Source organism: Carassius carassius, chromosome 17, assembly GCF_963082965.1.
Source record: "Carassius carassius chromosome 17, fCarCar2.1, whole genome shotgun sequence".
Classification (NCBI taxonomy): domain Eukaryota; kingdom Metazoa; phylum Chordata; class Actinopteri; order Cypriniformes; family Cyprinidae; genus Carassius; species Carassius carassius.
In genome coordinates, this window is record NC_081771.1 from 7902214 (window position 1) to 7929526 (window position 27313).

The window sequence follows — 27313 nt, forward strand, 5'->3', positions numbered from 1 at the left end:
AAACACTCACCATCCCCCTTCTCACGATTGCATTTCTGTCTGTATGTTGTTTAGGGCCATTTTGTCTTTCTGCCCATGTCAAATTTCAGTTACTTTCAATTTAACACTACATGATTCTGTTATATGATATAGTTGTAAATCCAGTAAGTTCACCATATGATAACCGGCTCACATTCCTGTTGCACAACAAAGGAAGACTGACCACAAAAGATAATATTCCATGTGTATACGTTCAGGGCTGACGTTTCCAGCAGTCTAATTTGAAAGTGTGCACTTTAGGGAAGTGAGTCAGTTTTGGCTCTTTTAGAAGGGTCTTTTTAAATTTCTACACTTGATTCCACCTGGATCTAAGATTTAGGGAGCTGATTGTCAATTTCTCTCTATGGGTCTGCAGTAATCTTTAAGCTTGGAAGTACAAATCAATTCAAAGCTTCTGCATTTAGTGGTGCTGGCAGTGCCTCAGAGGGGTATGTGGATTCAGTTCAATTCAATTAAACCAACTCAGTTACAGAGCAAGTGTGACCCAGTGTCGTATAATTGATCCCTTATTGCATTAAGGACACTGGTGTCAGTCCAATTTGACTGTGTCCTTAGAAAGGCATGATGGCAAATCCGGCATCAGATGGATGAGATGTTGAAATGTGCAAAGTCTATATATGTGGACAGAGTGGGTGAAAGTGTGCTTCTGGATTGTATGAAACCAGATAATGTTTGCAGATGCTTCTAGTACTCGCTTCTTTTCTGGGTAAGATTTATATGGAAATCCAAATATCTGTTGCAACTTATCCAAATGTGTCCCAAATGATAGTGGGTCATTGCCATGTTTTATAGCTGTTTTGGACTTGTCTTACATTGTTTTATCTTAACTTGAGTCTTACAAATGTCCAGAGTAAGCTCTGAAAAACAAAGCATCCAAACTAGGTTTGGGAGTCCATAAACCTGTCCTCAGGCCTATCAGGGTGTCGGTCTGTATAATATAGATTGCATAATCTTTGATCTTCAGTTAAAAGCTCATAAAAAAGACCAACAAAGCTGAATGTTTTAATGTGATATTGTTCTGTTACAATAATTTAACTTTAGCTTTCACGATGCCCTGCTGTTCTCCAGGGAAAACTGAGAATGATCCCCATAGTTATAACTCATTTTCTCTTTTCCACTGGCAGACATATGTTCAGTAACATTCCATCAATGCCCGAATGAGAGCGACTATTAATATCAGTCCACCTAGGCACAGAGAGGAAGTGCTCATGATAATGGGCCATCCGCTGCTGTCTCGCCTACCTCTGCTGGTGTGCGTGTGTGTTTTTCCTCTCTCAAGAGAGGCCTTGGCATGGAAACATCCTCACTGAAAAATAGACATGGCCTACAGTCTGGATACAGTGGAAATCAATAGAGCTGTATGGTGCTGCTCCACATATGTGGTAGCGCCGGAGGGGTCATGGCTGATTCTTCAATATTTCTGTTTTATCTCCATGCCTCCTTTTCAAGACAGATGGATAGAGTGAATGCATTGTCTTGGAATATGGTAAATATTATCAGAAACATGTTTCATAAATAGTGCGTTAGATTTGTAGCACACATAAACAAGTCCACACTACGACCACAGTGACAAGGAACATCAGGCAGGACATGGACACATGTCAGGAGCCCTTTTCATCTAGCAGATGCAGATAAATAAGTTCAGGTTGCCATCAGTGTGTTGGTGAATGATAAAAGTGAAAATAAATACCCTAGACTTAAAGGGATAGTTAACCCTAAAATTTTTATTTTGTGATTAATTACTCCCCCTCATGTCATTCCAAATCTGTAAGACTTTGTTCACCTTCAGAACACAAATCATGATATTTTTGATCAAAGCTGAAAGCTTTCTGACCCTCCATGGACAACAAAGGAACTACAACATTCAAAGCCAAGAAACGTAATAAAATAGTCCATGTGACATTAGTGGTTCAACCAAAATTGTATGACGCTACAAGAATAATTTAATAACGACTTCATTCAGCGATTTCTTCTCGTCCCATCACTCTCTGGCGCCATTCACAAGAGTACCACGATCAGAATTGGGTCCACATACAGATCTAACAATAAAGACACAGAGAACCAATATCATTGAAATCACTTTCAGTATGATAAAAACTGATTGACAGCCAATAGGAATCCACCTGTAAAATAAACACTACAATATCAAAGTCCTTTTCAAGGAAAGTCCTTTCACTTGGCAGCCATATTTGCAAAGCCTCCAGGAAGCTAAAACAAAACCAAGTCCTATTTAAATGAATGGGGGAATCCTAAAATCTCAAATTACATTTATCAAAGTGTTCTGCGTAGTTAGTAACCAGATATTTAGTCAGTTTCCCTGCTCTGAAATATGGATGACTCGAAGAAAGAGAGAGCTTGTCACTGTAAGCTGATGTCAGGTATGACTAGCCTTGGGGCGGGGCACAGGTCTTCATAAAGTCTTGTCAAAGGGCAATGACCTTCTCAGGCCATGAATGACCAGCAAGAGGTGATTGAATTGTTGCCCAGAGGAGTTATGAACTTGATACACGTGGCAACTTTTTGAGCAATTTTGCCGGGCAACTTTTGTTTTTTTTGAGCAACATTCATTGAGCATTTTTCCATTGAGAATGGATAACAAATTTCTATCTGGATATTTTAGATCGGTCATGGGCCCTGTGTCTCACCTGGTTGCCTGTTGATGGCAACATTTCCCAAAGTTGCCCAGGAACATTGCTCAAAAAGTTGCCCAATGTACCATCAGCCTTAGTAAAGTTTTGCAAGATTTTGTGACTAAGGCTAATTTCATACATCATCAGCAATTCACAGTGAAGTCCTTATCTATTCATCGTGAGAATGGTGGCACTTCTGCTGATTTTGCTGACATTTTTTGGATTCTAAACAAAGCAAAACATCTTGTATGAGTAGGTAATTGTGAAAAGATTTAGAGAAAAGAGTGCAGGTGGTATGTTGTGATCCATCTTGTGCACTGGCTATCCCTGCTGTGCACTGTCTTGTTTAGAGGGGATAAGCATGAGAGGGGATAAAGATCTCAGTTAAAGTCATTTAATTGTTCTGTCCTTCTGTTTCCTGTTCATGGACTCCATAGAATTAAAGCAATGTTCATAAAAGCATCTTACACTTCTTGTACTATTTCTATATTATATTAATTGGACATAGTATGAAAATTTGCATATACTGTTGCTTTTGGATTTGTAATGTTTTATATACTACTTCACATACAACGTTTGTATACTTCCCATTCCGAATAGCCTAAATGAGCACAAATATTCTCTTTCATCATTCTCAAGGACTGTGAATTATTACAGGATCATTTTGCATGTGTTTGGTCAATTCCAATGCCAAATAATGTTAAATGAGATCTAAACAATTTTACAAGAGGTTGAGTTTGTGTCTTTGTCTGAAAATACTAACACTTGGCCTTTTACAGCAGTGACCTTAGCTTGAACGTGTAAAAAAAATACTATACATAACTTATCTATTTATTACAGCATGGCTGAAATTAAGGTGAAATTTCACACTGATTTTGAACGATATGACAAGAGACAAGGATGTAAGGTTCAGCACAAATGTTTTGAAATGTTAACACAGTGGTAGTTTGCATAATGTATAATCGAAGATGTGTCATGAACCGGGAGGGAACATTAAATATTAATAAGGACAAGAGCCAAGAGAGATGGGATAAGCTAAACACTTCTTGCTTCAGTAGCGCTACGATTACAAATTCACAAAAATGCGCATATATAAACATATCAGGGTGAGGATACATTCATTAATGGACTTCAGAATGTTTTATGTATATAATGTACGCATCATTTTCTAAGAATTATGGGATACATACAGATAATGCAAGAAGTCAGTGCTTCTCAACTGGTGGGTCATGACCCAAATAAGTTACAAACAGCGCTAAATATAAAAATAATACAATTTAATGAACAATGATACCAAATAAAAAATACCATTATAAATGTTCAGGTTTGTGAATTCATTAAATTGTGTGATTAACAGTATGAGCATAGCACAAGCCACATGAAATGGGAAAAACAGAAAAATTAAGACTGTGTAATTGACATATTAATCACAGATTTAAAAAAAGATGTTCTAGTCTATTTTTAAAATGCAGAAGATCTTTTTAGGTTGACATCAAAGTCTGTATTTCCATTCATGTGCATACAGTATTTTAGTATTGTAAATACATATACAGTATTTTGGTGTAAAGTCTGTCATTTGGAAAAACCCAAAATTGTAGATGGCAGAAGTAGGGAAAAAGGCAGCATTAAAACGTTTCTTGACATGGTTTTTGATGAGAGCATGAACAAAACTATGCAAAAAAATAACGTTTCATGGTATGAATTTAAAATATTTAGAATAAAAAATAGTCCACTTTTATTTCCAGGGTATGTCATGTTAATAATTTTGCAAATTGTTGGGCCTATTCAGTTTATTTTTAAGTTTTTTGACCAAAATATTCACAATTTGAATGATGGAAGCCGCAAATTAGTTGTGTATTACTACAACAGCTTATAAATGGCTTATTCTATCTTTGTCTTTATCTCTTCCAAGCTCTTTCTTGCCATCTCACTGACACTTTTTTTCTTTGCCATTGTCTGCCCCCCTACAGTGAAACTACGAGAATCCATTCATGGTTTTCATCTCTTGCAAATGATATTTAAACCCAGTGGCCCCATGTTCTCAATCTACCGTTCTGCAAAGTCCCTGCACCCACAATCCCGTGGGGACCTTATTAGAGGGGGCAGGCAGACAGTATGCGCACAGCGCTGGGCAGAAGCAGCAGTGACCACCTCCCCCCGTCTGCTCCGTGGCATCTGTGTTATGCACACACACACTCACACACCCATCCTTTTTGTCATGGTTCAGAGGTTCCAACATAACCCAGCTCAGTGTGCCATGGCCTACATCAGCCCCAAATCCCAGTCAAGCAGACACTTCAATAGGCTCACTGTGACAGCACAGATACTAAAGCCCCACCAGGACACATGAAGCAAAGATTTACTGTAATCTAAACGCCTAAGCTTAAATATTCAAGAAGTCGTAAAAGCTTATATTTCTTAATCTTCATAAAGATGTAAATTTTTTGGGAATTTCTGAATGGATTTGAATGTGTTGCTATATAGTTTCTAGGGTTGTCGAGGGGGTGGCTAGGTGCTCACTTGCCCAAGTCAAAAGGGCCCATGCCAAAGTCTCTGATATTAATATCCATTAGATACACTACCATTCAAAAACATAGCAAAAACAGTAGTATTCTGAAGCATTATTAGAATTTAAAATATTTAAATTTATTCCTGCAATGGCAAATCTGATTTTTTTTAGCATCATTACTTCAGAGTCACATGATCCTTAGTCTTCTAATTCTAATATCCTTATTTGGTGTTCTAAAAACATTTCTTACATTACTGTTGAAAACAATTGTACTGCTTGATATTTTTGTGGAAAGGGTGATCTTTTTTTTACAAGATTCTTTGATGAATAAAAAGTTCAAAAGAGCAGCAGTTTTTGAAATGTCTTTTGTAACATTATAAATGTCTGTAATGTCATCTTGGTCAATGTTTGTGACCCTACACGTCTGAGCAGTAGTGTATGGCTGGGTACCTCTATCACAAACAAAAACTGTATGTTACATGCATAACTGTACAAACTTTAATAATAAATCAAAGATCAGAGACCCATGCTTTTCCCCCAATAGGCATTTTAAATTAAAATGTTTCAGAGCTGAATTTATTAAGTCTGACTGATTTTAATCTCTCTCGGTTATGAAAAGCATTATTATTTTTACAGATTGCGAAATGGCAGTTTGATATTATAACTCTTTTCATTCACTTCAGAATATTATTGATTTTCCTTCCAGCAATCCACCTGTCAAACCATCTGTAACCCAACAGAGACTTCAGTCAGTCAGTCAGTGGGCTGGTCAAACAGCCATGTGGTGTTGGCTCTGTACAGGAGCTGAATGGTTTGGAAGGCATCCCAGTAATGAAAGGGTAATGCAGACACTGCACTTCTCAAAGCATAGTGATGCACACATTCAGGGCCATCAGCTGTTGATATGCACATGTGTAGTTTGAACCAGCTGCATACCCATCATATCTAAGTGTGTATGCCCTCTGGATGCATGAAATGCCTTCCCCTTTCTGCCAATTAAATATGCTCATATTGCATTTGGTAATTGATGTCACATTATTGCTATGCTGGGGGACCGCACAGGATGATGAGGATGGCAGTGCTGTGACGCCCTCCTCTGAGATCTGTGGAAATTAGCTCATTAATACAAATCAGTGCATGAATGTAACCATGGGAGTTTCTCTTGGCAAGAGAAAGATAAAGACTGAAACAGAGAGTAAAAAAAAAATATTTAGCCAATAAAATGTCTCTGAATCTTGCTGAAAAAATACTCTCCCTCAGGCCTTCCAGTATGTAGGCTAGATGAGTTTGTTTCTTTGTTGGAACAGATTTGGAAAGATTGGAAAAGCATTGGACCACTTTCTCGCCAATGAATCATCTGCAGTGAATGGGTGCCGTCAAAATTTGACTTTAAACAGCTGATAAAACATCACAATAATTTGCATGTAATTCACATGGATCCAGTCCATCAGATAACATGTAAAGTGAAAAGCTGCATGTTTGTTAGAAACAAATCCATCATTAAGGTGTTTTAACGTTAAACCATCACTTTTGGTCAACATTTTAGTCTAAAATCCATAATAACGCTGTCTCCAGTGAAAAGTCCACCCCCTGTTGTCCTCTTACATCAAAACACAATGACATAGTTATTTAGAACAGTTTTAGATTTTTTTTTCTTTTTTCCATGTAAACAGAGCTTGATCCATGCATATTTCTCCCCTAATTCAGATGAGATGACGTTTTGACTGAAGAAAGGAATATTATGGATAGAGGAAATATTTTTTTTGCCGGAAGCATCTGTTAGGACTATTCTGACGACCACTTTTCATACCTTTTATGGACCTTGACACTGTTATTTACTTGGCAGTCTATGGGACAGTTTCAAGCCTACCGGTTTTCATCCAAATTATCTTAAATTGTGTTAAATTGTCTTAAACTCCGAAGACGAACGGAGCTTTTATGGGTTTGGAACATCATGGGAGTAAGTGATTAATGATAAAATTTTAATTTTGGGGTGGAGTAACCCTTTAATGAATCTTGACAGAGACTGTTCATGTGCAGATGATTTGGACACAAGAGATAAAAAGCTTTTGATCTCACCATCAACAAGACAACAATTTATTCTTTTTCATTATTATTTTAAGAATGCTAGGATCATGCCCAAGCCCCCCCACCCCCACCCCCATCTGACCCAGTTATGCAAATTTGCTGATGTCACATAAGACAACATGCAATTGTCTTGTTTTTGTTGGAAATACAATAGCCATTTAATTACCAGCAGGGTGCCATCAAGCGTCAATGCCATTAAAATGAATAGGATCCCATGTCACTGAGAGCTTGAGTTTATGCATGACACCAAACAAGTGCCAGTGTGTGAGGTCATCATTCAATGCCGGGCGAAGCTGTAATTGTATCTCCACCGTTTCTGTGGCAATAGCATGTAATGTTTGTATTAAAGGGATAGTTCACCCAAATAGCAAAATTATGTCATTAATAACTTGCCCTCATGTCGTTCCTAACCCGTAAGACCTCCGTTTATCTTTGGAACACAGTTTAAGATATTTTAGATTTAGTCCGAGAGCTCTGGATAGTAAACCGTTCACACAGCTTCAATGGAGGGACTGAGAGCTCTCGGACTAAATCTAAAATATCTTAAACCTGTGTTCCAAAGATAAACGGAGGTCTTACGGGTTTGGAATAACATGACGGTAAGTTATTAATGACATAATTTTGCTATTTGGGTGAACTATCCCTTTAATAATGCATAACACGCAAACCAAAGCACAACCCATCACTAGCTCCTGGGCCTACTTCTCCCAGATGTTTTTGCCTTTTGAACACAAGATGTAGAAATTAAATTTGCCATTGATGATTTTCCACACATTGATGTGACAGTCTTTAACAATATGCTTTCTTTTGAGTTTCGGCCTGAAATATGGCTTCAAAAGCTACAGCTGTGTTTACTTTTAAAGGTGCAGGCATTATGTGGACCTTGGTTGCTCTGTGTGTTTGTGAATACAGGCAGTTATTTTCCTTTCATAGAGGAGCTCTTGAGTGTGAACCTCATGCTGTGTGTGTGTGTGTGTGTGTGTGTGTGTGTGTGTGTGTGTGTGTGTGTGTGTGTGTGTCTTTGTGTTTGTACTTGCATGCCATATTTACAGTCTGTATTTTGAGCATTTCATGCATGTGCATTTGTTATACATTTGTGTTTTTGGACTTGTGCGCTCTCTCTCTCTCTCTCTCTCTCACACACACACACACACACACACACACACACACACACCTGAGAGGTTTAACCAGAGACTTCTTGTCAGATGTCCCAAGCGAATTACCTGAGACCTTCCACTGGGAATGACTTGCAACTTCGTATTCCTCAGTGTGTTCTGAATTATAATCTGCTAGGATTCATTAAGCAACATATTATATAACAGGAGATTATGTCACATTTATGCAAAGCAATAAAAAAAGTTGGAAGTAGGCCTATTAGCTAATTGTTTTTGAATATAAATTATACTGTATCATAAACTGAATTTATAAGTCTGAAATAAAAATCTAAAATGAAATAAAATGTATTTAAGGATAAGTCAGATAGTCATTATGGAATAAAACTTAAAGGGTGATCAGTACTAAAATGCAAAAAATAATTTATTAATATTTAATATTTTAATAAATATATATATTTATTTATTTTAATTTTTTTTAGAAATAAAGAGCCAATGGAGTCATGTAAGAAAAACAAGAAATCGTCTCACTTTGTATGGCTTAGTGGTCATTATACAAAAATATTTGAATGTACAAACAATGCCTCATTCAGAAACCACATTATGTGCAAATATTATGAAAAAAAAAGAAATGCTTCCTATTTTTTATGGGTGTGAATTTGTATTATTTTCAGCTTATAGTTTTACACTAAGATTGCTGGGTAAGGCTCTTACAGATCAATGCTAGACTGCAGTATGACCTGTTTCCAACCCCTGTGTTTACTCCAATGCCATAGGCTCTTTGAATTCCCAGAATGCACTTAAACCCTTGACTCTTTGCCTCCCAGCATCCAATCAGTGCAAGACAGAGAACTGTTGAGCAAGGATCACAACTTCAGTCATGGTTGGAGGCTTTTTTAACTAATTCTTATTTAATGCAACAGCTTTTTTTTTTTTTTTTTTTTTTTACCTTTTTGCCCCTATAAATATCATGTTTGGAACTGTGGTACTGCAAGAGGTTTGTGTTTAATTTTAAGGTTGTGCTTTCATAGTCTATAATGCTGTATAATATATAAAGACTGATTTTCATGAGCTACAAAGTGTGTGGTAAAAAGGACAAATTAATCAAAGGTGTCAGTCAGTAAAGACATTTATAAAGTTACAAAAGACTTCTCTTTCAAATAAATGCTGTTCTTTTCTCATCTTAACTCTAAAAATGAACCTGGTTTGCGCAAAAGTATTGAGTAGCACAACTGCTTTTAACATTGATAAGCAATGTTTACTTTAGCACCAAATCATCACATTAGAATGACTTCTGAAGGATCATGTGGCACTGAAGACTGGAGTTATGGCTATTTTGCCATCACAGGAATAAATCAAATTTATATTTATATATATTTTGAAATAGAAAAAGTTTTTTATATTTTACAATATTAATATAGCATTTGAGAGTTCTTTCAAAAACATTTTTTTTTTTTTATCTTACCGACCCAGACTTTTGAACAGTAGTGTTTCTCTGTTACCTTTTACACTGAAGGAAATGTATGTGTTGTGTGTATTGTCTAGATTAAATATGCACATATGTCTGTGTGCATGACTACAGTAATTTATCACATCACTTATTGTGTTGTCACAAAAGTGCAGTCTTCCTAGACCTTTTTTTATAGATACATACGGTCTTGTATTGACTGGCCCATTTTTCTTAGTAGTTTTAACTGGAGCTACCATTTAACTGACTTGTTTACTTCTTGTGTTTCTCCATTCTCTCGATGGACGTTGTTTGCATTATTTTGAGATTCTGTTTACCTCCTGGAATAAGCAATTTTAGCTAGTTAAATCCTATTCAAGTGTTTGATTCATTTCTAGCTATTTTTCTCTCAGTATTAAGAGTCTGTTTGCATCACATCCCTTTATCTCTAGTGCATTCTTTGTTTTAGAATGTTTTAAATCCTACAAACATATAGAGTCATATCAACGTCTGCCAAATATGACAGCTGTGTGTGCATGTTCCTTCTCGATTTGTATGATTCCCTCTCAGAATGAACTTTAAGGACCCCAAGATGTGTAATGCAAGAATCCAAACTCGTACACAGACAGCAGGAGGAGAAAGAAAAACATCCTTTTGGATTGCTACAACCTGTACATCTGACATATTGAATGTAATCTAAACACATTTGGATCAGGAAATGATGCTGTGGAAATCTAGAGGTCAAATGGATGATAGATTTATTTGAGGGGTTCACTGAGAGGATGGAAAATGGTCTATGTTTTTCCATTTTGTTCAATGAAGACTTTTAAATTTCCTCTATAATTTGCTGTAGAGTTTGGGCGTTGGTCCTAACACATCAACCTCCTATATTGTGTATGGCTCAAATTAAAGTATTTTTATAAAAATGTTCCTTTATGCAATATCCCGGTTGGAAAAGTGTGGCGTCTGGCGGAAACTACGCCCTTAACAGACACAGTTTCACACAGAAGCAGCTAGTAACCCTTACCTTCTCAATAACAGCCATAGATATAAAGTTGTGTGCCTTTATTTTAATCGCTATGACTACCAAAACATTCTCATTTGATTGGTCTTATATAAGTGTCTGTAAAACATTGGTCACAAAAGACATACACTTGTGAAAAGCCCAAAGAAACCACAACTTTTGTTTATGAGAAGGGACTGGCACGGCTGGGACGGTCATTGTGTACAATTTGCGTACATATGTGTGTGTATGTGAGTCTTTCTTTTTTTTGTATATGAGTGTGTGCATCACTGAGTATGTCTATAGGCTTGTCTCTGAGTGTGGATTGTTTGTGGCCTGCCTTCTCTCTGTGTGCTCTTCTAAGGGGGAAAGTCTTGGACAGAAGCCTACATACAGAGCCTCAAACCCAGCCAGTGGCATTCCGACCCTGGCTCTTCCAGGCTCCAGTTAGGTTACATCAGCCTCAGAGAGAGCACACAGCTTCTTAGTGTGCCAGACAAACAGGGATGGCGCTGGGCTTATGTTGTGGCATAGAGGATCTGCTGGGCTCTGGAAGTCAGTTAGTGTGGACTGTGGTTGAACAGGTGCTGAGGAGAAGCTACAGTGATGGGCTTGTGCCTTGTAGAAGGTTCCTGCAGACATGGTATCATCTGGGAGATGTCTACCAGGTATGATATGTCTTTATGCATGTCATGTACACTACTATTCAAAGTTTTGGGGTCATATATATTATTCAATACAGTCATCAAGGATGTATTAAATGGATCAACATTTACTTTCATAATATGTAAAACTACTTTTTTTGCGTCGTGGAAGATAGAAAGGGATATGGGTTTGGAACAACATGAGGGTGTGTAACTGATGACAGAACTAATCCAGTAGGTGTCTGACTAAATGTATTTGAGTTTTATTGAGAGTAGTTCTATTAAGTCAAAATATGAATTTAAATTGTTATTTTGGATGTTGTCATAGTCCTATCTGCTCAATTGATTTACTTTTTTAAATGAGTAAGTGTCACTGTTTCTCTTCTTATTTTTGTGCTGTGGTCTGTTTGATGTCATTGTTTCTAAGGAATGCTGTTCTAATAACCTTAACCTGGATTCAGTAATTCATGGTATCTAATATATATTATATGATTTTAAACATTGATGTGGTTTCTTCAGAAGTCAAGATGAACAAATGCTTGTTGTTCTCACAGAAATCTGAATTGGTAAAAAAACATGAGCTCATATATTTTCAAGTTGTATGCGTGTTGTAAAGCATTTGGAGAAAGTGTCTAAAGTCTTTGTGGAACCACATCTTTTTTCAAACTCTTTGAAGACAGATGTTTATTGACCATGTGGATACTGTGTGAAAACTGGAAAATGTTGTAATCATTGTCAGGGGTTCTATATTTAGAAAATAAATTAAGGCTGCCCAGTTATAACAAGAATTAGAATGCAATGCACCCATACTGTCACATAGCAGCAAACTGACTGTTAAGTGCACAGACTGCCAGGTAATGTTTCTATAGCACAATATACTGTACAATTATATTATACAATTAGTGTTCCTGTAGCTCAATTGGTAGAGCATTGCGCTATCGAGCACAAGGTTGGTGGCTCGATTCCCCGGGAACACATAATAGGTAAAATTGATAGCCTGAATGCACTGTAAGTCGCTTTGGATAAAAGCGTCTGCTAAATGCATAAATCTAATTTTAATTTACAATATTTCATTTAGAACACTAAAAGTAGTAAAACAAATCTAGCAAAACCTCATTTGTTAGGACTGCTTTGCATTTACTGTTTGGCTTATATGGACTCATGTAAAGGTCCCATATTGTTAAAACTGAAATTTCCTAGCTCACCATAACTGAGGTCTGGGGCCTTTTAACTACCATGTAAGTTTCAAAACAGTCAGTCCACTGTAAAATGCACACAGCCTGCATAATGTAGAAGTGATTCTTCATGAACCATTGGGACTTCCGTAAAATGTTGTTGTCAGAACCACACAGTCACTGCCTTCAGTAACCACCCCAAAGCACTGCCCACCATCACACTCTACTCTTGTCCAAACCCCTCAGACAACATTGCGTCTATGCCACTGCGGAGCATTGAGCAACAAAAACACTGAAACATGTCGAAAAAGTTCCTGCAGATTGGTCGGCTGCACATCCATAATGCAAATCTCCTGTTTAACCACATCCCAAAGGTGCTCTATTGGATTGAGATCTGGTCACTGTGGAGTCCATTTGAGTAAAGTGAACTCATTGTCATGTTCAAGAAACCAGTCTGAGATGACTTGAGCTTTGTGACATGGTGCATTATCCTGCTGGGAGTAGCCATCAAAGGATGGGTACACGGTTGTCATAAAGGGATGGACATGGTCAGCAGGTAGGCTGTGGCGTTTAAATAATGCTCAATTGGTACTAAGGGGCCCAAAGTGTGCCAAGAAAATATCCACCACACCATCACACCACCAGCAGCAGCCAGAACCATTGACACAAGGCAAGATGGATTCATGCTTTCATGTTCTTTACATCAAATTCTGACCCTACCATCTGAATGTTGCAGCACAAATTGAGACTCGTCAGACCAGGCAACATTTTTCCAGTCTTCTTTTGTCCAATTTTGGGGAGCTCGTGAGAACTGTAACCTCCGTTTCCTGTTCTAAGCTGACAGGATCAGCACCCGGTGTGGTCTTCTGCTGCTGTAGCCCATCTGCTTCAGGGTTCAGCATGTTGTGCTTTCAGAGATGGTATTCTGCAAACCTTAGTTGTAACGAGTGGTTATTTGAGTTACTTTTGCCTTTCTATCAATCATCTCTAACCAGTCTGCCCATTCTCCTCTGAAATCAACAAGACATTCTCATCTACACAACTGCTGCTCATTGGATATTTTGTCTTTTTCGGACCATTCTCTGTAAACCCGAGAGATGGTTGTGCATGAAAATCCCAGTAGATCAGCAGTTTTTTAAATATTGGACAGCCTGTCTGGCACAAACAGCCATTCCACATTCAAAGTCACTTAAACCCCCTTTCATCCCCAATTCTGATGCTCGGTTTAAACTTCAGCAAGTCGTCTTCACCACATACATGCCTAAATGCATTAAGTGGCAGCAGTGTGATTGGCTGATTAGCAATTTGTGCTACCAAGCAATTGAACAGGTGTACCTAATAGTGGCCGGTGAGTGTATATACATTTCAGTTCCAGCAGGCAACTGTTTAAACAGCTACATTATTGTTCCAGCCACAATTAATTACAACAATGTATATACAAAAATCAACCTGTTCTTAGCAGACCTCCTGAGAAAGGAGCTGTATTAATATAATGAGATGGTTTTTGGTACTTATACCACAAATATATATTCTTAAGGACATCAAAACCTAAAATAAAACTCCAGAAAGATTTACAATGTGTGACCTTTAATCCTTTCAGATTGGTCATCGGATTCAATTGCTCAACTGACTTGTCCATGGTTGCATTTTATAGATTTATTTTATATATTATTTTTTCTTCTCTCAAACAAAAATAATTTGGTTACGGGATGCTAACACAGATCTTTTTTATATGGTGAAAGTGAATGGATACCATACTGTGGGCTGTGAAGCTTCACAAATGCCCAAAAAGAACAATATGAGGTCCATATAAAACCATAAAAGAGGTCCACACTATTCCAAGCTTGTTAATTATCATGGTCTGAGCCCATATGAAGTGTGAGAGAAACTGATCAAAATCTAACTAGAAATTTAATTGCAAATTTTATTTATGTGTTACTTTAATCAACTTTACTCCACAATTAAGTGATATTTATACATCCAGACAGATCTTCTCTCCAGATGTTTTTTTTTTTTTTTTAAGTCTTTGACGTAGTTTTAGGACTGGTAGGTCTGAGTCATTTCATCCTTTTGTTTTTCCTGTGACTCACCCTGAGACGGTTTTGTTTGTGTAAGATTGGACTTGAAAATCACATTCGCGCATGTCAGAAGTTAAGGGTCTTCTGGTCACAGATGGTACATGTCTGAAACTATTAAGACAAGTTTGGAGCTAGTGGTACTAATAATGGTTTAAGTACTAGTTTTAACAGGAGCTATTGGTAACTGTGTTCACAAGCATGTGTGTGTATGTTTTTGGAGAGGGAGTATGGGGCTTTGTTTGAATTCAGATTTCAGGGTGAATCACCCATATGTCAAGAGCATTATATGTCACATGACCCTCTTGTTTTGCATGGTCACTCATTCCCTTCCCCCACAGTCACAACAAATATTATGACTTAGTTCACACAAACGCAAATCTATTATGCTTCCATTGTCTTCAGATATTAAAGTATAAAATCATAAGTTTAAAAATTAATTATAGATTCCAAACTCTATACTAACTTCTTTGTCTGCATTGATGAGTTAGCAAACTGATATAACAACCACCTAGTGAAGAGTGATGAGCGCATAGTCTGACAAAACACAAAACATGTGAGATCCCTGCATGAGTATATCTATAGTGGACAAGTAGAAAATACAGAAGTGGCTGTTTTTCCAGGGATAACTGGGGGGCAAGAAAGTCTTAGGGGGCAGGGAAGTGATCTTAAATATGCTGATGCTGAGTCTAGTGTAAAGCACTTTCAAGAGCATTGCTTTTGGCAAGATAAAGTTCAACTCAAAGCCAGTGAGGCTTGCTGCATTGCTGGTCAAACAGATTTTTCTAATTCATGGTAATTGTAGTTTCATGTAATTTTCTTCATTTGGAATAAAAAAATAAAAATAAATAAAAATTCCAATAAGATGTATTATTATTAGCATGCATGTTCTATGTCATGTTTCCTAAAAAGTTTTATTAAAGCATGGCTTTAAACATTCATTGGCCTGGGCTATAGTCCTGTAAAAGGGTTTCAATAGTAACTTATCCCAGCTTAGATAATGGAGCCTGTGTTATTAACAACACCAATAATTCTCTCCATTAAGACAGCTTAAATGCAGGTCTTTATCTTTATAGTGACTGGCCCTCACATTTTTCTCTCTTATTCAGTAGTAAGCTGATTATAGCTCTTGTTTGAGCACAATTACATTTAAGAACTGTTTACTCTTGAAGAAATACCTTGCCAAGTATTAATAAAATCTAAAATTATATTATATTATATTATATTATATTATATTATATTATATTATATTATATTATATTATATTATATTATATTATATTATATTATATTATATTATATTATATTATATTATAAAAAAATATGAATTTCAAGAAAGTCGTTGAATACACATGAGATTGGCTAATTTTGGTTAATTAATTAACTGTTATCAGTACATGTACAGTGGTGGATCTGGTGAAGAGAGATAGTTTGATTCTCATTAATCAAGCATAATTCACGCATGCTCCGTGTTGAATCCTCAAGCTTATCACCATTTTAATGCATGAAGGAGAAAAGTTAATTGTGTGTGTTAATAATTTTGCAATTGATTTAATGCAGCATTAAAAATAAGATGAGCATGGATTGATTATACATAATTATGGATGTATTATCATATCATGATAAAGCTTATCAGGGGCAGCTTTGAACAGTAAAAAGTTATGCAGTTTGGAATTTCACATGACTGATTCACTCAGATTATACTGAATTCTATGAAGGCTTAGTCTTGTACATAAAAGGCTTTCAGATGCAGCTGCAAAGCCATTGTGTAAGGAAACATGATGTAAACCACGAAAAATAAATATAAGCGTTTTACTAGACATGGTGAGGAGAACAATGTGTCCTTACAAGTTTAGGTTTACATCAGTTCACATTTTTTGTCTCTCTCTCTCTCTCTGTGAATAAGTTCATACATAATTCATTTCATTTAATTAATATGTTGGATATATAAAGGTTATGTAAATAATAATAGAATAAGAATTATGTTCAGAATTTAGTTTTTCCTCTGACTTTGCTGAATGCTCCTAAAGTCACCTGCTAAGAGGCTGCCAAGATCACATCTAAATCCAGCTGAGTCGACACAGAGATCAATCTTCCCAATGGGAAAAACAATCCAATTTATTAACCCAGTATCAGAGGACACACTCTCCTCACATCATTAGATTAGTGTTTATAAGTGAAGCAGTAGGTTATGATGATGTCTACATCTGTATTAGAGGTCATGGAGGAGTATGTTCAAAACATTACATATACATACAGGGTCAATAAAAATGTTAAATACACTGCTGTTTAAAAGTTTGAGGTTGGTATGATTTTTATATAATAAAAGCATAATATCTTATGCTCACCAAATTATACTGAATAATTTTCTTTAAATATATAAAAAATATATTAAAAAACTGTATAATTTATTAATTGTAAAAATGTAATTTGTTTCTTATGATGGCAAAGCTGAATTTTCAGGAGCCATTATTCACATGATCTTTCAGAAATCATTCTAATATTCTGATGTGGTGCTAAAGAAACATTTCTTATTAATAATGATGAAAACAGTTTGTGCTGGTTATTTAAAATGAAATATTTTGTAACATTACAAAATGTCACTTTTGATTTACAAATTAATGCATCCGTGCTAAGGCACGTTTATAAACTGAATAACCTAAAGGAAAATGCCACAGTTTTTCCATTTTCCAGTATGTTCTTCCCTCAGCTTAGACGAGCTGATACATACCTCTCCCATCTTAGTGTGTGCACTCAATCGAACTCAATTAAATAGGGAAAACATGGAAGTGTTTGGTGGCTTCTAAATTCATCCCTTTTTGGATCTTAAGGAATGAATGGTTCTAAGCTAAACGCTAGCATAGTGGCGCCGCGTGCTACAGTGATTAAGTGCACGCACTGAGACGGGACAGGTTCGTATCAACTCATCTAAGTTGAGGGAAGAACACAGTGGAAAATGGAAAAACGGTGGCGTTTTCCTTTAAGTAATCTGTGGATTAGTGCGTACTGGAGACGCGAACTGTTTCAAACGATTCAGTTCGATTTGGTTAACTGGTTCTTCACTAAGAAGATCCGGTTAAATAGAAAGATTTGTTCGCAATCCATACATCACTAGACAAGGCAAAACCAATAAAAACCATTACAAATGAGGCATTTGTTGCATCCAGTTCGGACATAATTAGTGATTATAATGACTTATACTGTTTTTTTAGGCGTTGTTTTGTTTATTGCGTTGCTTAAACATAAAACCATGTTTGCATTTGTGATCGGAGAAACAATAAACAAGCCTACTCTACACTGCTCAAAACTCGCATTTGAATCATCATTGGCAAATTATTTAAGTATAAATAACATACTTATAAGCTGTAACGTACTTTATAGAAACAGCCATTGTGCCACAGACGCATTGCAGGCTACTGGTTCAGGAAAAAGTCCTCATCCTCTATAAAACGTGCAGCACACATCTGAATATTTGGGTTTTTACTGTTCTGGAACAGTGTTGAAATACAACTTAACCACTGATTTCTAGTCATGTCCGTTTTTGGAAGGCCAAACAAAGTAGTTTAGCTTTCACAATGAAACACACAGCTACTCCACCATATGGCAGCGGCGGCAAGAGAGAGAATAAAAGTTACGACTTCTTTCTTTGCATGAACATTTAGGCGGTTTTATGCAAATCTTCCCACGTAGTGACATAGAGATGTGTGTCGGGGGGGGGGGGGGGGGGGGGGGGGTTGGTTAGAAGGAGACGTTTTAGGGGGAGTGGTTGACTCTTCACTTTTATAAAGAATGTCTCTTTGGATTTGAGACTTTAGTCTTTGCAACTTTACAGATCTTCTTTATGCACCCAGACATTGTAACACTGCAAAAAGAAAGGAACAATTGAAATCACATCATATAACCCCTTTAAAATCCCATTTTTGTGAATTATTTAAATACAAGTATTGAATATTTTAAGACTAACTTGATGTGTGTTTGACTTTGACAGATGACTGAGGGCCGGCTGTGTCAGGTGCTTCTGCTAGATGACAGACAGCTGGAACTGCTAGTCCAGGTAAAGCTAACTCAAAACACTAACTCATAGACAGACAGACAGATAATGTGGAATAAAATGAAATAACACCTCTATAACGTCTCTAAAACAGCCCAAACTGTTGTCCCGGGATCTCCTGGATCTGGTTTCATCGCATTTTAACCTAAAAGAGAAAGAATACTTTGGAATCTCATTCATTGATGATAAGTAAGTTGCTGAAATGTTTGTTGACATTGCATAGAAACATATAGTTATTTGAAATCTTGCTTATTAAGCTGGGTAGATGGGTAGATCTGGGTAGATCTTTAATTATAGTAATTCATAGTATGTAATCATTGGCCAGACAACCTCAAATAAGAACTAAACTTCTACTGAACTATTATCAGTCTTTGTCAAATTGCATGCTTTTGAACAAGAGGCTTAGTTAGGGCTTTAGAGGTAATTCCTGTTTTACAAGATAATATTTTAAATACTTAACTGCTTACTTTGGATTCTTGCCAGTGCTAAGATCCTTTGATCATTCATTCATTCATTCTTTCAGACAAAGCACATACAGGATCATACACTACATGTGAGGTTAAATGATGTAGTTCTTAGAATCTTTAAGTCATCATTACAGAAGATGCCTGTTTCTTATGTGGAAGTATTCCATTAAACGTATTGCCGTTCATCAGGGGCCAGGCGAACTGGCTTCAACTGGATCGCAGAGTGCTGGACCATGACTTTTCCAAAAAGAGTGGACCTCTTGAGCTCAAATTCCAAGTCAGGTTAGTTCGGATTTACTTATTTGCATGTTCGAAGGCTATCCAATAGGGGGCGCCAGGTGCACAGCCATGCTGATGCAATTTCAACATGCAAATAAACGATACGCATCTCTCCAAGAGGAGAGAAGATTTGGCATTGGGATTGACAATAGGATCTACTCATTAATATCTATTTTCTGTGCATATGCAATGTTTGTTAGTTTCAGTTAATTATAGTAGTAAATGTATGTTCTGCACTGATTGTTGTTGTGTTTTTTGTAGGTTTTACATTGAGAGTGTTGCATATCTGAAAGATGCTACCACCGTTGAACTGTTTTTCCGGAATGCTAAGATATCTGTCTACAATGTAAGTGATCCAAGTATTAAAATTATGCCACAGATCAAAACAACTAATACTGTATAATAATGTATTGCAGTGTTGGTTTCTTTTGTTTTCTACCACAAATGTCAATTTAACATTTTTTTTTTTCTTTTGGTGAGGCTTTAAAAGAGCTTGGCAGGTGGCTTCCATTAAGTTCTTTTTGATTATGGGCATTTACAGATGACAGCCCTGACACAGCAGGATGCTGCTGGGTTGGCTGGCTCCTCTCTAGCCTCTTTCAACTATAACAGCTATTATTGAACCACCAAATCTAATTCAGCCCAACACATTTAATAAAGAAAGAAAAGAAGTATAATTTGAACTCACTCTGACAGATCCTCTCATTTTCTCTCTAAATACATGTTATTGTAAATAAAACAATTTCTAACTAATCATAAACAGGCCAAATTCCAAACAGCATTTTTGCACCCTTCAAGGGAAATTCGTGAAGGGGAAGCCATTTGTAGGGACATTCCAAATGAAAGTGATCATCTGAATCCCTTCCCGTCCACAGTATTTGACTCGATCTTGTAGCTACTGCTTCTTGATGCTTTCCACTGTAGCACAAAAGGTGGGAAATACTAATAATTTGTTACCTGAGCCATTTCAAAGTTTATGTGTCTAATTTTATTTTGCATCTTATTTAGTATTTTGCATTTGCATTTTGTTGTATTATAAAGCTTAATGTTTCAAATATATATATATATATCGGGGTGGCGAACTCCGGTCCTGGAGAGCCGCAGCACTGCAGAGTTCAGCTCAAACCCTAATTAAAACTGACCTGCCTGTAGCTTCCTTATAACCCTTCAGACCTTAATTAACTTGTTCAGTTATATATATATATATATATATATATATATATATATATATATATATATATATATATATATATATATTTATTTATAGAGCATGACCCTTGAGCCAGTTGAGTAGCGCTGAATTGCTGTATTGAAAAATGCACATAAATACAGATATAGTGTCCATTTTGCAACTGTTTACTTTCTATTTAAAGCTTATCACATGTATATTATATAAATGTATGTTAAAGTAATATAATTAACTGTAAATATAAGTAAATATTTGCAAGATTGCTATTAGTAATCAGCCATTTATCTTTGTACGGTAGTGTGGTGTGATCCAAGTCCTCTCGGGGTGCTGCATATGGCGTGATTGAGTGGTTGAGGGATTTTACTCTCTGCTGTACAGCGACCCCATGTTGACTGATTAAATATCTACTTTTGTAACTGTCGTACTACAGCCACAAACTTCTAATGTTATTTATTTGAAATTACACTGGCGCGACCGTGTGGTAAAAACAATTTATTCAAAGTGATAAAGTTTGTACTTATCATTATTTGCTTTCGTGAGGCACAAAAGTTAAGTTTCTTTGATGCACGTTGAAACACGAGTGCTGAATCTGATGAAGAACCTGCTCCCAGACTGTACCATGTCATCCTGGGGTGGTCCAAGTTATTTCTTGCAGTCGTTCCGAATATATTAGTGACTTTAATTGTTTGAAGTGCTAGATTACTGTGTTATTCTAATAATCTGTTAGTCGTGTGATGATATATTGCGTGTGAGGTAGATAAAAAGAATATTATTGTTAAAAAAAACCTGTCTGTTTACAAAGATGGTGTCGTCCATAGTGGAGCCGGTGCTGTGTGGAAACGGTTGGTGTGGTGGGATACATAAAGAATTAGATTCGGTGTCTACCGAAAGCCGAACGAGTAAAGCGATATTTTAAACTGTTTCCTTTTTTAAACTTACAGGAAAAAATTGAAGTGGAGAGTGAGGTCGTTTTTAAGTTAGCCGCATACACTATTCAGGTGAGTGGGAATTTTTAATACTCTGGAATCATGTGGACAAACTCGCGGCGAGTCATTTTCATACGCAATTTGTATCCGAACTATTTTTTAAGCTGTTTTACAACTAAACTGGTTACAACTACATGCGTGCTACTGTACGTAACGTAACTGTTTTTACGCATTTATTCGCATGTATCTTTTCGCTGAATTGTAGCAACTTCCCGCATTTGCCTGTTTGTGATTATGCATAGAATGCTTACGATGCGACTTAACTGTAATGATCAACTTTTCATTAACTGGCAAATGTCTAATGCAAAGTTTAGAGACGTGTGGTCTGTAGTAAACCCACTCTGGAGTTAAGCTTCTTACCGCATTGACTCAAGCATGTATAAAGGTTCAGTCTGAATGATTCGTCAACACAAGCATTATGTCTCTTTTCTTTAGGAGGCATGTGGAGACTACACAAGGTAAGAGAAATCTTAACACATTTTGGTATGAAGATTGCATTAGATCGGGGTAATCTGAAATATAGATGAGGTGAGCATATATAAATGTATAAATATATGCACTATTTAGTCAAAGTTAGTTAGGCTCTAAATGATTGATACTGTTCAAAATAATGGCATAAATGCTGGTAGAAATGTATTTATAAATTAGTAAATATAAGCTAAATATGAGCTAAATGTAACCTACACCTGCCATGACACTTGTGTGAGCTTGAGAGCACTGTATGCACTTAATTTTTTTTCTACTTTATTTAGGTTTTTTTTTTCCCCTTTGGGTATGTTTGTTTATTTATTCATTTATTCATCTTGTAAGGAAACGAGCTGTTTGATGATGTGAGATCTGGATCATATGTCTGGGGCAGGACAAAGAAAAAAACTTGTGCGTTCAGGGGCCTGTACCATGAAGCCGGATTAGCTGGCTAGCCAGGTAAATTTCAGTTTAGTTTGCGCCAATCCTGGGTTTTAGGTTCCATGGAAGTGGCTTGTAGTGATGGGAAGTTCGATTCTTCTCCGCGAACTGGTTCTTTCGGACGGATCGATTCAGTAAACCGGTTGAAAAACCGGTTCACCGGTTCTTTTACGCTCGACGTAATGACGTCATTGTCGATGACGTAATGGCGTCACGTCTATCAAACATTAAAATATATAAAGTCAGTAATCATAACTTTAGTCAGTTAAAAACCTCATAATCATGAAAAGTTTACAATTAAGTTTTGCAACAACGCACCAAAATACAGTAACAACAATAATGTGCATATGAGGATTTAAGTCTTGAAGATATAAAGTAAATAAATTAGGTGTCATCAGCGCAGAAACCACTATACATAAACCATTGCGATGTATTTGTTATTAAATGAACTTACGTTTCGCCAGATTGCCCCCTTCATTCAAGCCCTCGGTTTACCCGCGCTCATAACATTAGCACAGAATCAGTTCAGAATCAATCACCAAAAGAATCAGTTCGGTTCAGACGCGCTGTGAGTCAGTCGGCTTCACGCTGAATCACGCATGCGCAGTATCATCAGGTCCTCTGTTCTCAAAACGGACACATCCGAAAGAAACGGTTTTGGTTCAGTGTACTGATGATCTGAAACCGATGCAACCGGTTCTTGACTCGAGAACGAGAATCACTCTAACCGACACGTGCTGTAGTTCAGTATAATCAGCTGCTCTACTCGTGTTCATGTTCTGTTTACTACAAACTCAATTTGTGAATGTGTCATCATTAACTATAAATACAGTTCACATATTTCATAAATCATCCCTTATTCCTATTAAACATAGAGTCTTTAGAGTTCTTAATTATTGTCCAACTTCCCTGAAACCCCCTCTGGCCTATACATAATCTACAATATACAGATTAGAAACATTCATCTTAAAAAAAAAAATAATAATAATAATAAAAATGTATATAGATATTTTATCACACTTACTTTACTTTACACGCATGCGCAGTAGCATCAGTTCATCGGTTCTCAAATCGGACGCGTCCGAAAGAAACTGTTTTGGTTCAGTGTACTGGTGATGCGAAAACCGATGCAACCGGTTCTTGACCCGAGAACGAGAATCAGCTCATCATCGGTTCTCAAATCGGACGTGTCTGACAGAAACGATTCTCAGTTCAGTGTACTGGTGATCCGAAAACCAATGCAACCGGCTCTAGGGATGTGCACGGATAGTCGAACATTCGAATATTCGTTCTGCTCTAATTATTCGATAAATAAAAATGATATTCGAATTTCGCAAAAAAAAAAAAAAAAAAGTTCACAATAAAACCTAATTTGGTCACTTTCTGTGATTCTCCACGACATATTTGAAGGTGTATGCAAGCAAAAAATAATTAATGAATGATTAAGGGGCCATTCACATATCACGCCTAATAAGGCGCGGAAAAGGCTTTGCGCGCCGCTTTCTCCTTCTCTCCAAAGCGCTCGGGCAGAAGCGCTCCTGAGGCGACACGTTCTCTCCATGAAGACGCGGAAATTTCAGCAAAGGATAAATGGATTTGCAGCACAAAAAAAATCGCTTTCAGTAGCTCTGCTACTAAATTTATTTCAAAATGGCAATCCATATACAGCTATGATCAGCTGTTCCTTCATCTTGGCTGAGCTTTCAACATTGTTACAGGAAAGGATGAAGCTGAATGTTTAGTTCTTGTCACATGACCTGCGGTGCGCTTGCGGCATTCAGAAAAGTAAAGATGTTTTTAACTCGATGCTGTGCAGACGCGCCTGGAAAAAACGGGACCGCGTCGCACCGCGTGCGCATCGTGACCGCGTCGCTTCTATTATGAGCGCGCATACCGTGCGCCTACATTGGAAATAACGAACTTGAGCATGCAAAAGACGCGATATGTGAACGCCCCCTAAGAACTGCGATCTTCTACAGTACTTCAGATATGCCGTGGAGAATCACAGAAAGTGATCCAAGAACATTGTTGCAGCATCTCTCAAGCAACGAATAAACACCGTTAACTTGCAGAATGCAGTGAAAACTCCTCTTCTCGCGTCTGCCCTAGACCCTCAGCACAAACATCTCAGATGAAGAAGATGCAATGCCCACTCGTCAGAAAAGGCTGAGCCAGTTCTCCAGCGATGATTACAGAGAGTCCAGCCGAGACGAGTGGGAACAGTTCTTGCTGGAACCATGTATTCCACCAGATGAGGATCCCATTCAGTGGTGAAACGAAAACACGAAGCGCTTCACAAAACGTATTCGCTTAGCACACCGTTATTTGTGAGTCCCGCCAACGTCTGTGCCGTCAGAGCGCGTTTTCTCCGTGGCCGGCCTTATTGTTAACAGACTAAGGAGCCGACTTTCCCCCAATCATGTTTACATGCCCGTATTTCTTAACAAGAGCATTTGAAACAATAGGAAAAAAAGCAAAAAAGATTTGCTGACAGTTTAAAAGTTAAGTGTAAGCTACATTCTGTACAATAGCCTAATTGCTGCAGGCTGCTTTACGTTTTTTCTTTGTTCACTTTTTTTTTTTTTTTTTGCTTTTAATCTGTACTTTTGTTTGTTTGCACGCATTGTTAAAGGTTTTCAGCTACAAAACACGATGTTTAATGTTCAAGCTTATTGTAAGCTTGTTCAAAATGACGAAAACAAATGTTGCTGAAAAATAACGTCTGACTCATTAAACTTAATTTAAATAAACGAATATTCGTTTTTTTGTGAGCTCAAATATTCGAATGTGATATTTGTGGAAAACGCCCATCCCTAACCGGCTCTTGACTCGAGAACGAGAACTGCTCTAGCAGTGGGCGTGTTTGTTCGTCATCTGGCTCGGCTCGGTGTTCATCTTCAGTTCGGTCTACACAGCAGTTCAGTCAGTGTACTGTTTGAGTAAATGAATTACTCCGGGATATTGGTTTATTCTGACTCAGAGGGAGTGTCAGTCACGTTAAAAAAGTTAACATTTTAAGTAATTTGTGGATTAATGCTTATTGGAGACGTGAACCGTTTCAAACGATTCAGTTCGATTTGGTGAACTGGTTCAACCGGTTCACTAAGAAGAGCCGGTTAAATTGAACGATTCGTTCACGAATCGGACATCACTAGTGGCTTGGCTTTTAGCAGTGTTCATTGCCATAGTAATTTATGCTCTACAGCTAACCTGCAGATTATGTTCTAGTTTAGAGATCGCAAACTGAAATTAGGCCAATCAGCATCAAGAAAAGTGACACATATCTGATACAAGAAAGCCACTCCCCCAGTTTATCTTGCTCCAAATTAAAGGGTACTACATAGTAAAACATTTTTAAAGATAAAATCATCTGGCTTTTAGTAATGATTATTTATTATAATTATATGATTTATATATTTATTAGTCTTAATCCATTACACAACCCATATTAAAATAATAATTATAAATATTTTATTTGAAATTCATATATATACTAATAATATAGAATATTAATACGATTTAGAATTAATGGATAAAGCTTTAAACATGACTCCAGTTGAGCTTAGATTTTTGAATCTCTTTATAATACCTATATATGAAATCAACTGTATAAACTAACTTCATTAGTTTCACTTGAACTGATGTGGCAAGATGTTTTCTTTATGTAGTCCTCTTTCACTGACAGTTCTTTTCACCTTGCTGTTTAAATGTATTTAAATTAATATTTTTCAGTCTTTTAATCTACAGTATGATAGTGAATCATAGTTAAAAGGCATGTGATTGGCAGTTCATTACTGATGTCACGCTTTCAAATGCTTCTTTAATTCAGGATCAAAGCCTTGTTGATAGAGAAAGTTGATGGTCAGCATCATGGTACCAACAAAGCCCGATTGGATTTGTTTGGTTTTGTCAACTCAAAACTAATCCTGTAACCCCGAATTTGTTCAGCCACTATCATGGTGCAGGCCCCACACTGTTAATTATTTCACTGTAAATTGACAATAAATTGCAGGTTAATAATTGCATGACTTTCACAGCAAGTTACCGTATCATTTTTACAGTAAATAATTGTGAAATGACAGCTGTTTACTGTGACTTCACAATAACTATGCCGTCATATTACTGTGATTTAGCAGTAAGCTGCTGTATAATTACAGTATTTTACTGTGCAATTACAGTTAGTCTATCATATTACTGTAATTTAACAGTAAGCTGCTGTAGAATTACTGTATTTAACCATGTCTATACTGTGATTTAGCATAAATGATGGACCAAACAAAACTGATAAAAACAATGGTTTAACTTTTATTTTTTTAGAAGAAAAATACATTTTAATAACAGGAATAAACACTGTGTAACATGAATGAACACTGGGTAACATGAATGAACACTGTATTAAATCAACAAACCAGAGGACTCTGAAAGTAACTTGATTGAGGTTAAGCAAAAATTACATGACATGCGTACATAGCAATGCAACTCAGTAAGCCAGTAATGTGATGTAAATTTACACTTAAAAAAACTATTGTAAAGTACGTCTGTAAATTTGACGTTTTTATTATAACATATCAATAACCTATAACATTGAAAAGGCATGTTTAATTCAAATAAACGTAAGAACAATGAATTTTACACATTTTGCAGCCTGTCTAAACTCGTAGAACAGATTAAAGGGATAGTTTACCCAAAAACCCACCCTCATTCCAAACACGTT

The 27313-nt window shown here is 36.7% G+C and overlaps 1 protein-coding gene across 3 annotated transcripts in view; it reads left to right on the top strand.

Annotated features, from left to right (window-relative positions):
- The first annotated feature begins 11252 nt into the window (after window positions 1–11252).
- Window positions 11253–27313, top strand: part of LOC132160901 (FERM domain-containing protein 4B-like) — a 42793-nt gene continuing 26732 nt past the window's right edge. The window contains exons 1-7 of one of the 3 annotated variants that reach the window (XM_059570629.1): window positions 11253–11496; window positions 18710–18775; window positions 18867–18961; window positions 19429–19521; window positions 19780–19864; window positions 21649–21705; window positions 22129–22151. In XM_059570629.1, the coding sequence (XP_059426612.1) occupies window positions 11335–11496; window positions 18710–18775; window positions 18867–18961; window positions 19429–19521; window positions 19780–19864; window positions 21649–21705; window positions 22129–22151 (581 nt within the window). In that variant the 5' untranslated portion in view covers window positions 11253–11334. The remainder of the gene's footprint in view (window positions 11497–18709; window positions 18776–18866; window positions 18962–19428; window positions 19522–19779; window positions 19865–21648; window positions 21706–22128; window positions 22152–27313) is intronic. The other 2 variants (XM_059570630.1, XM_059570631.1) reach the window with 2 other exon arrangements.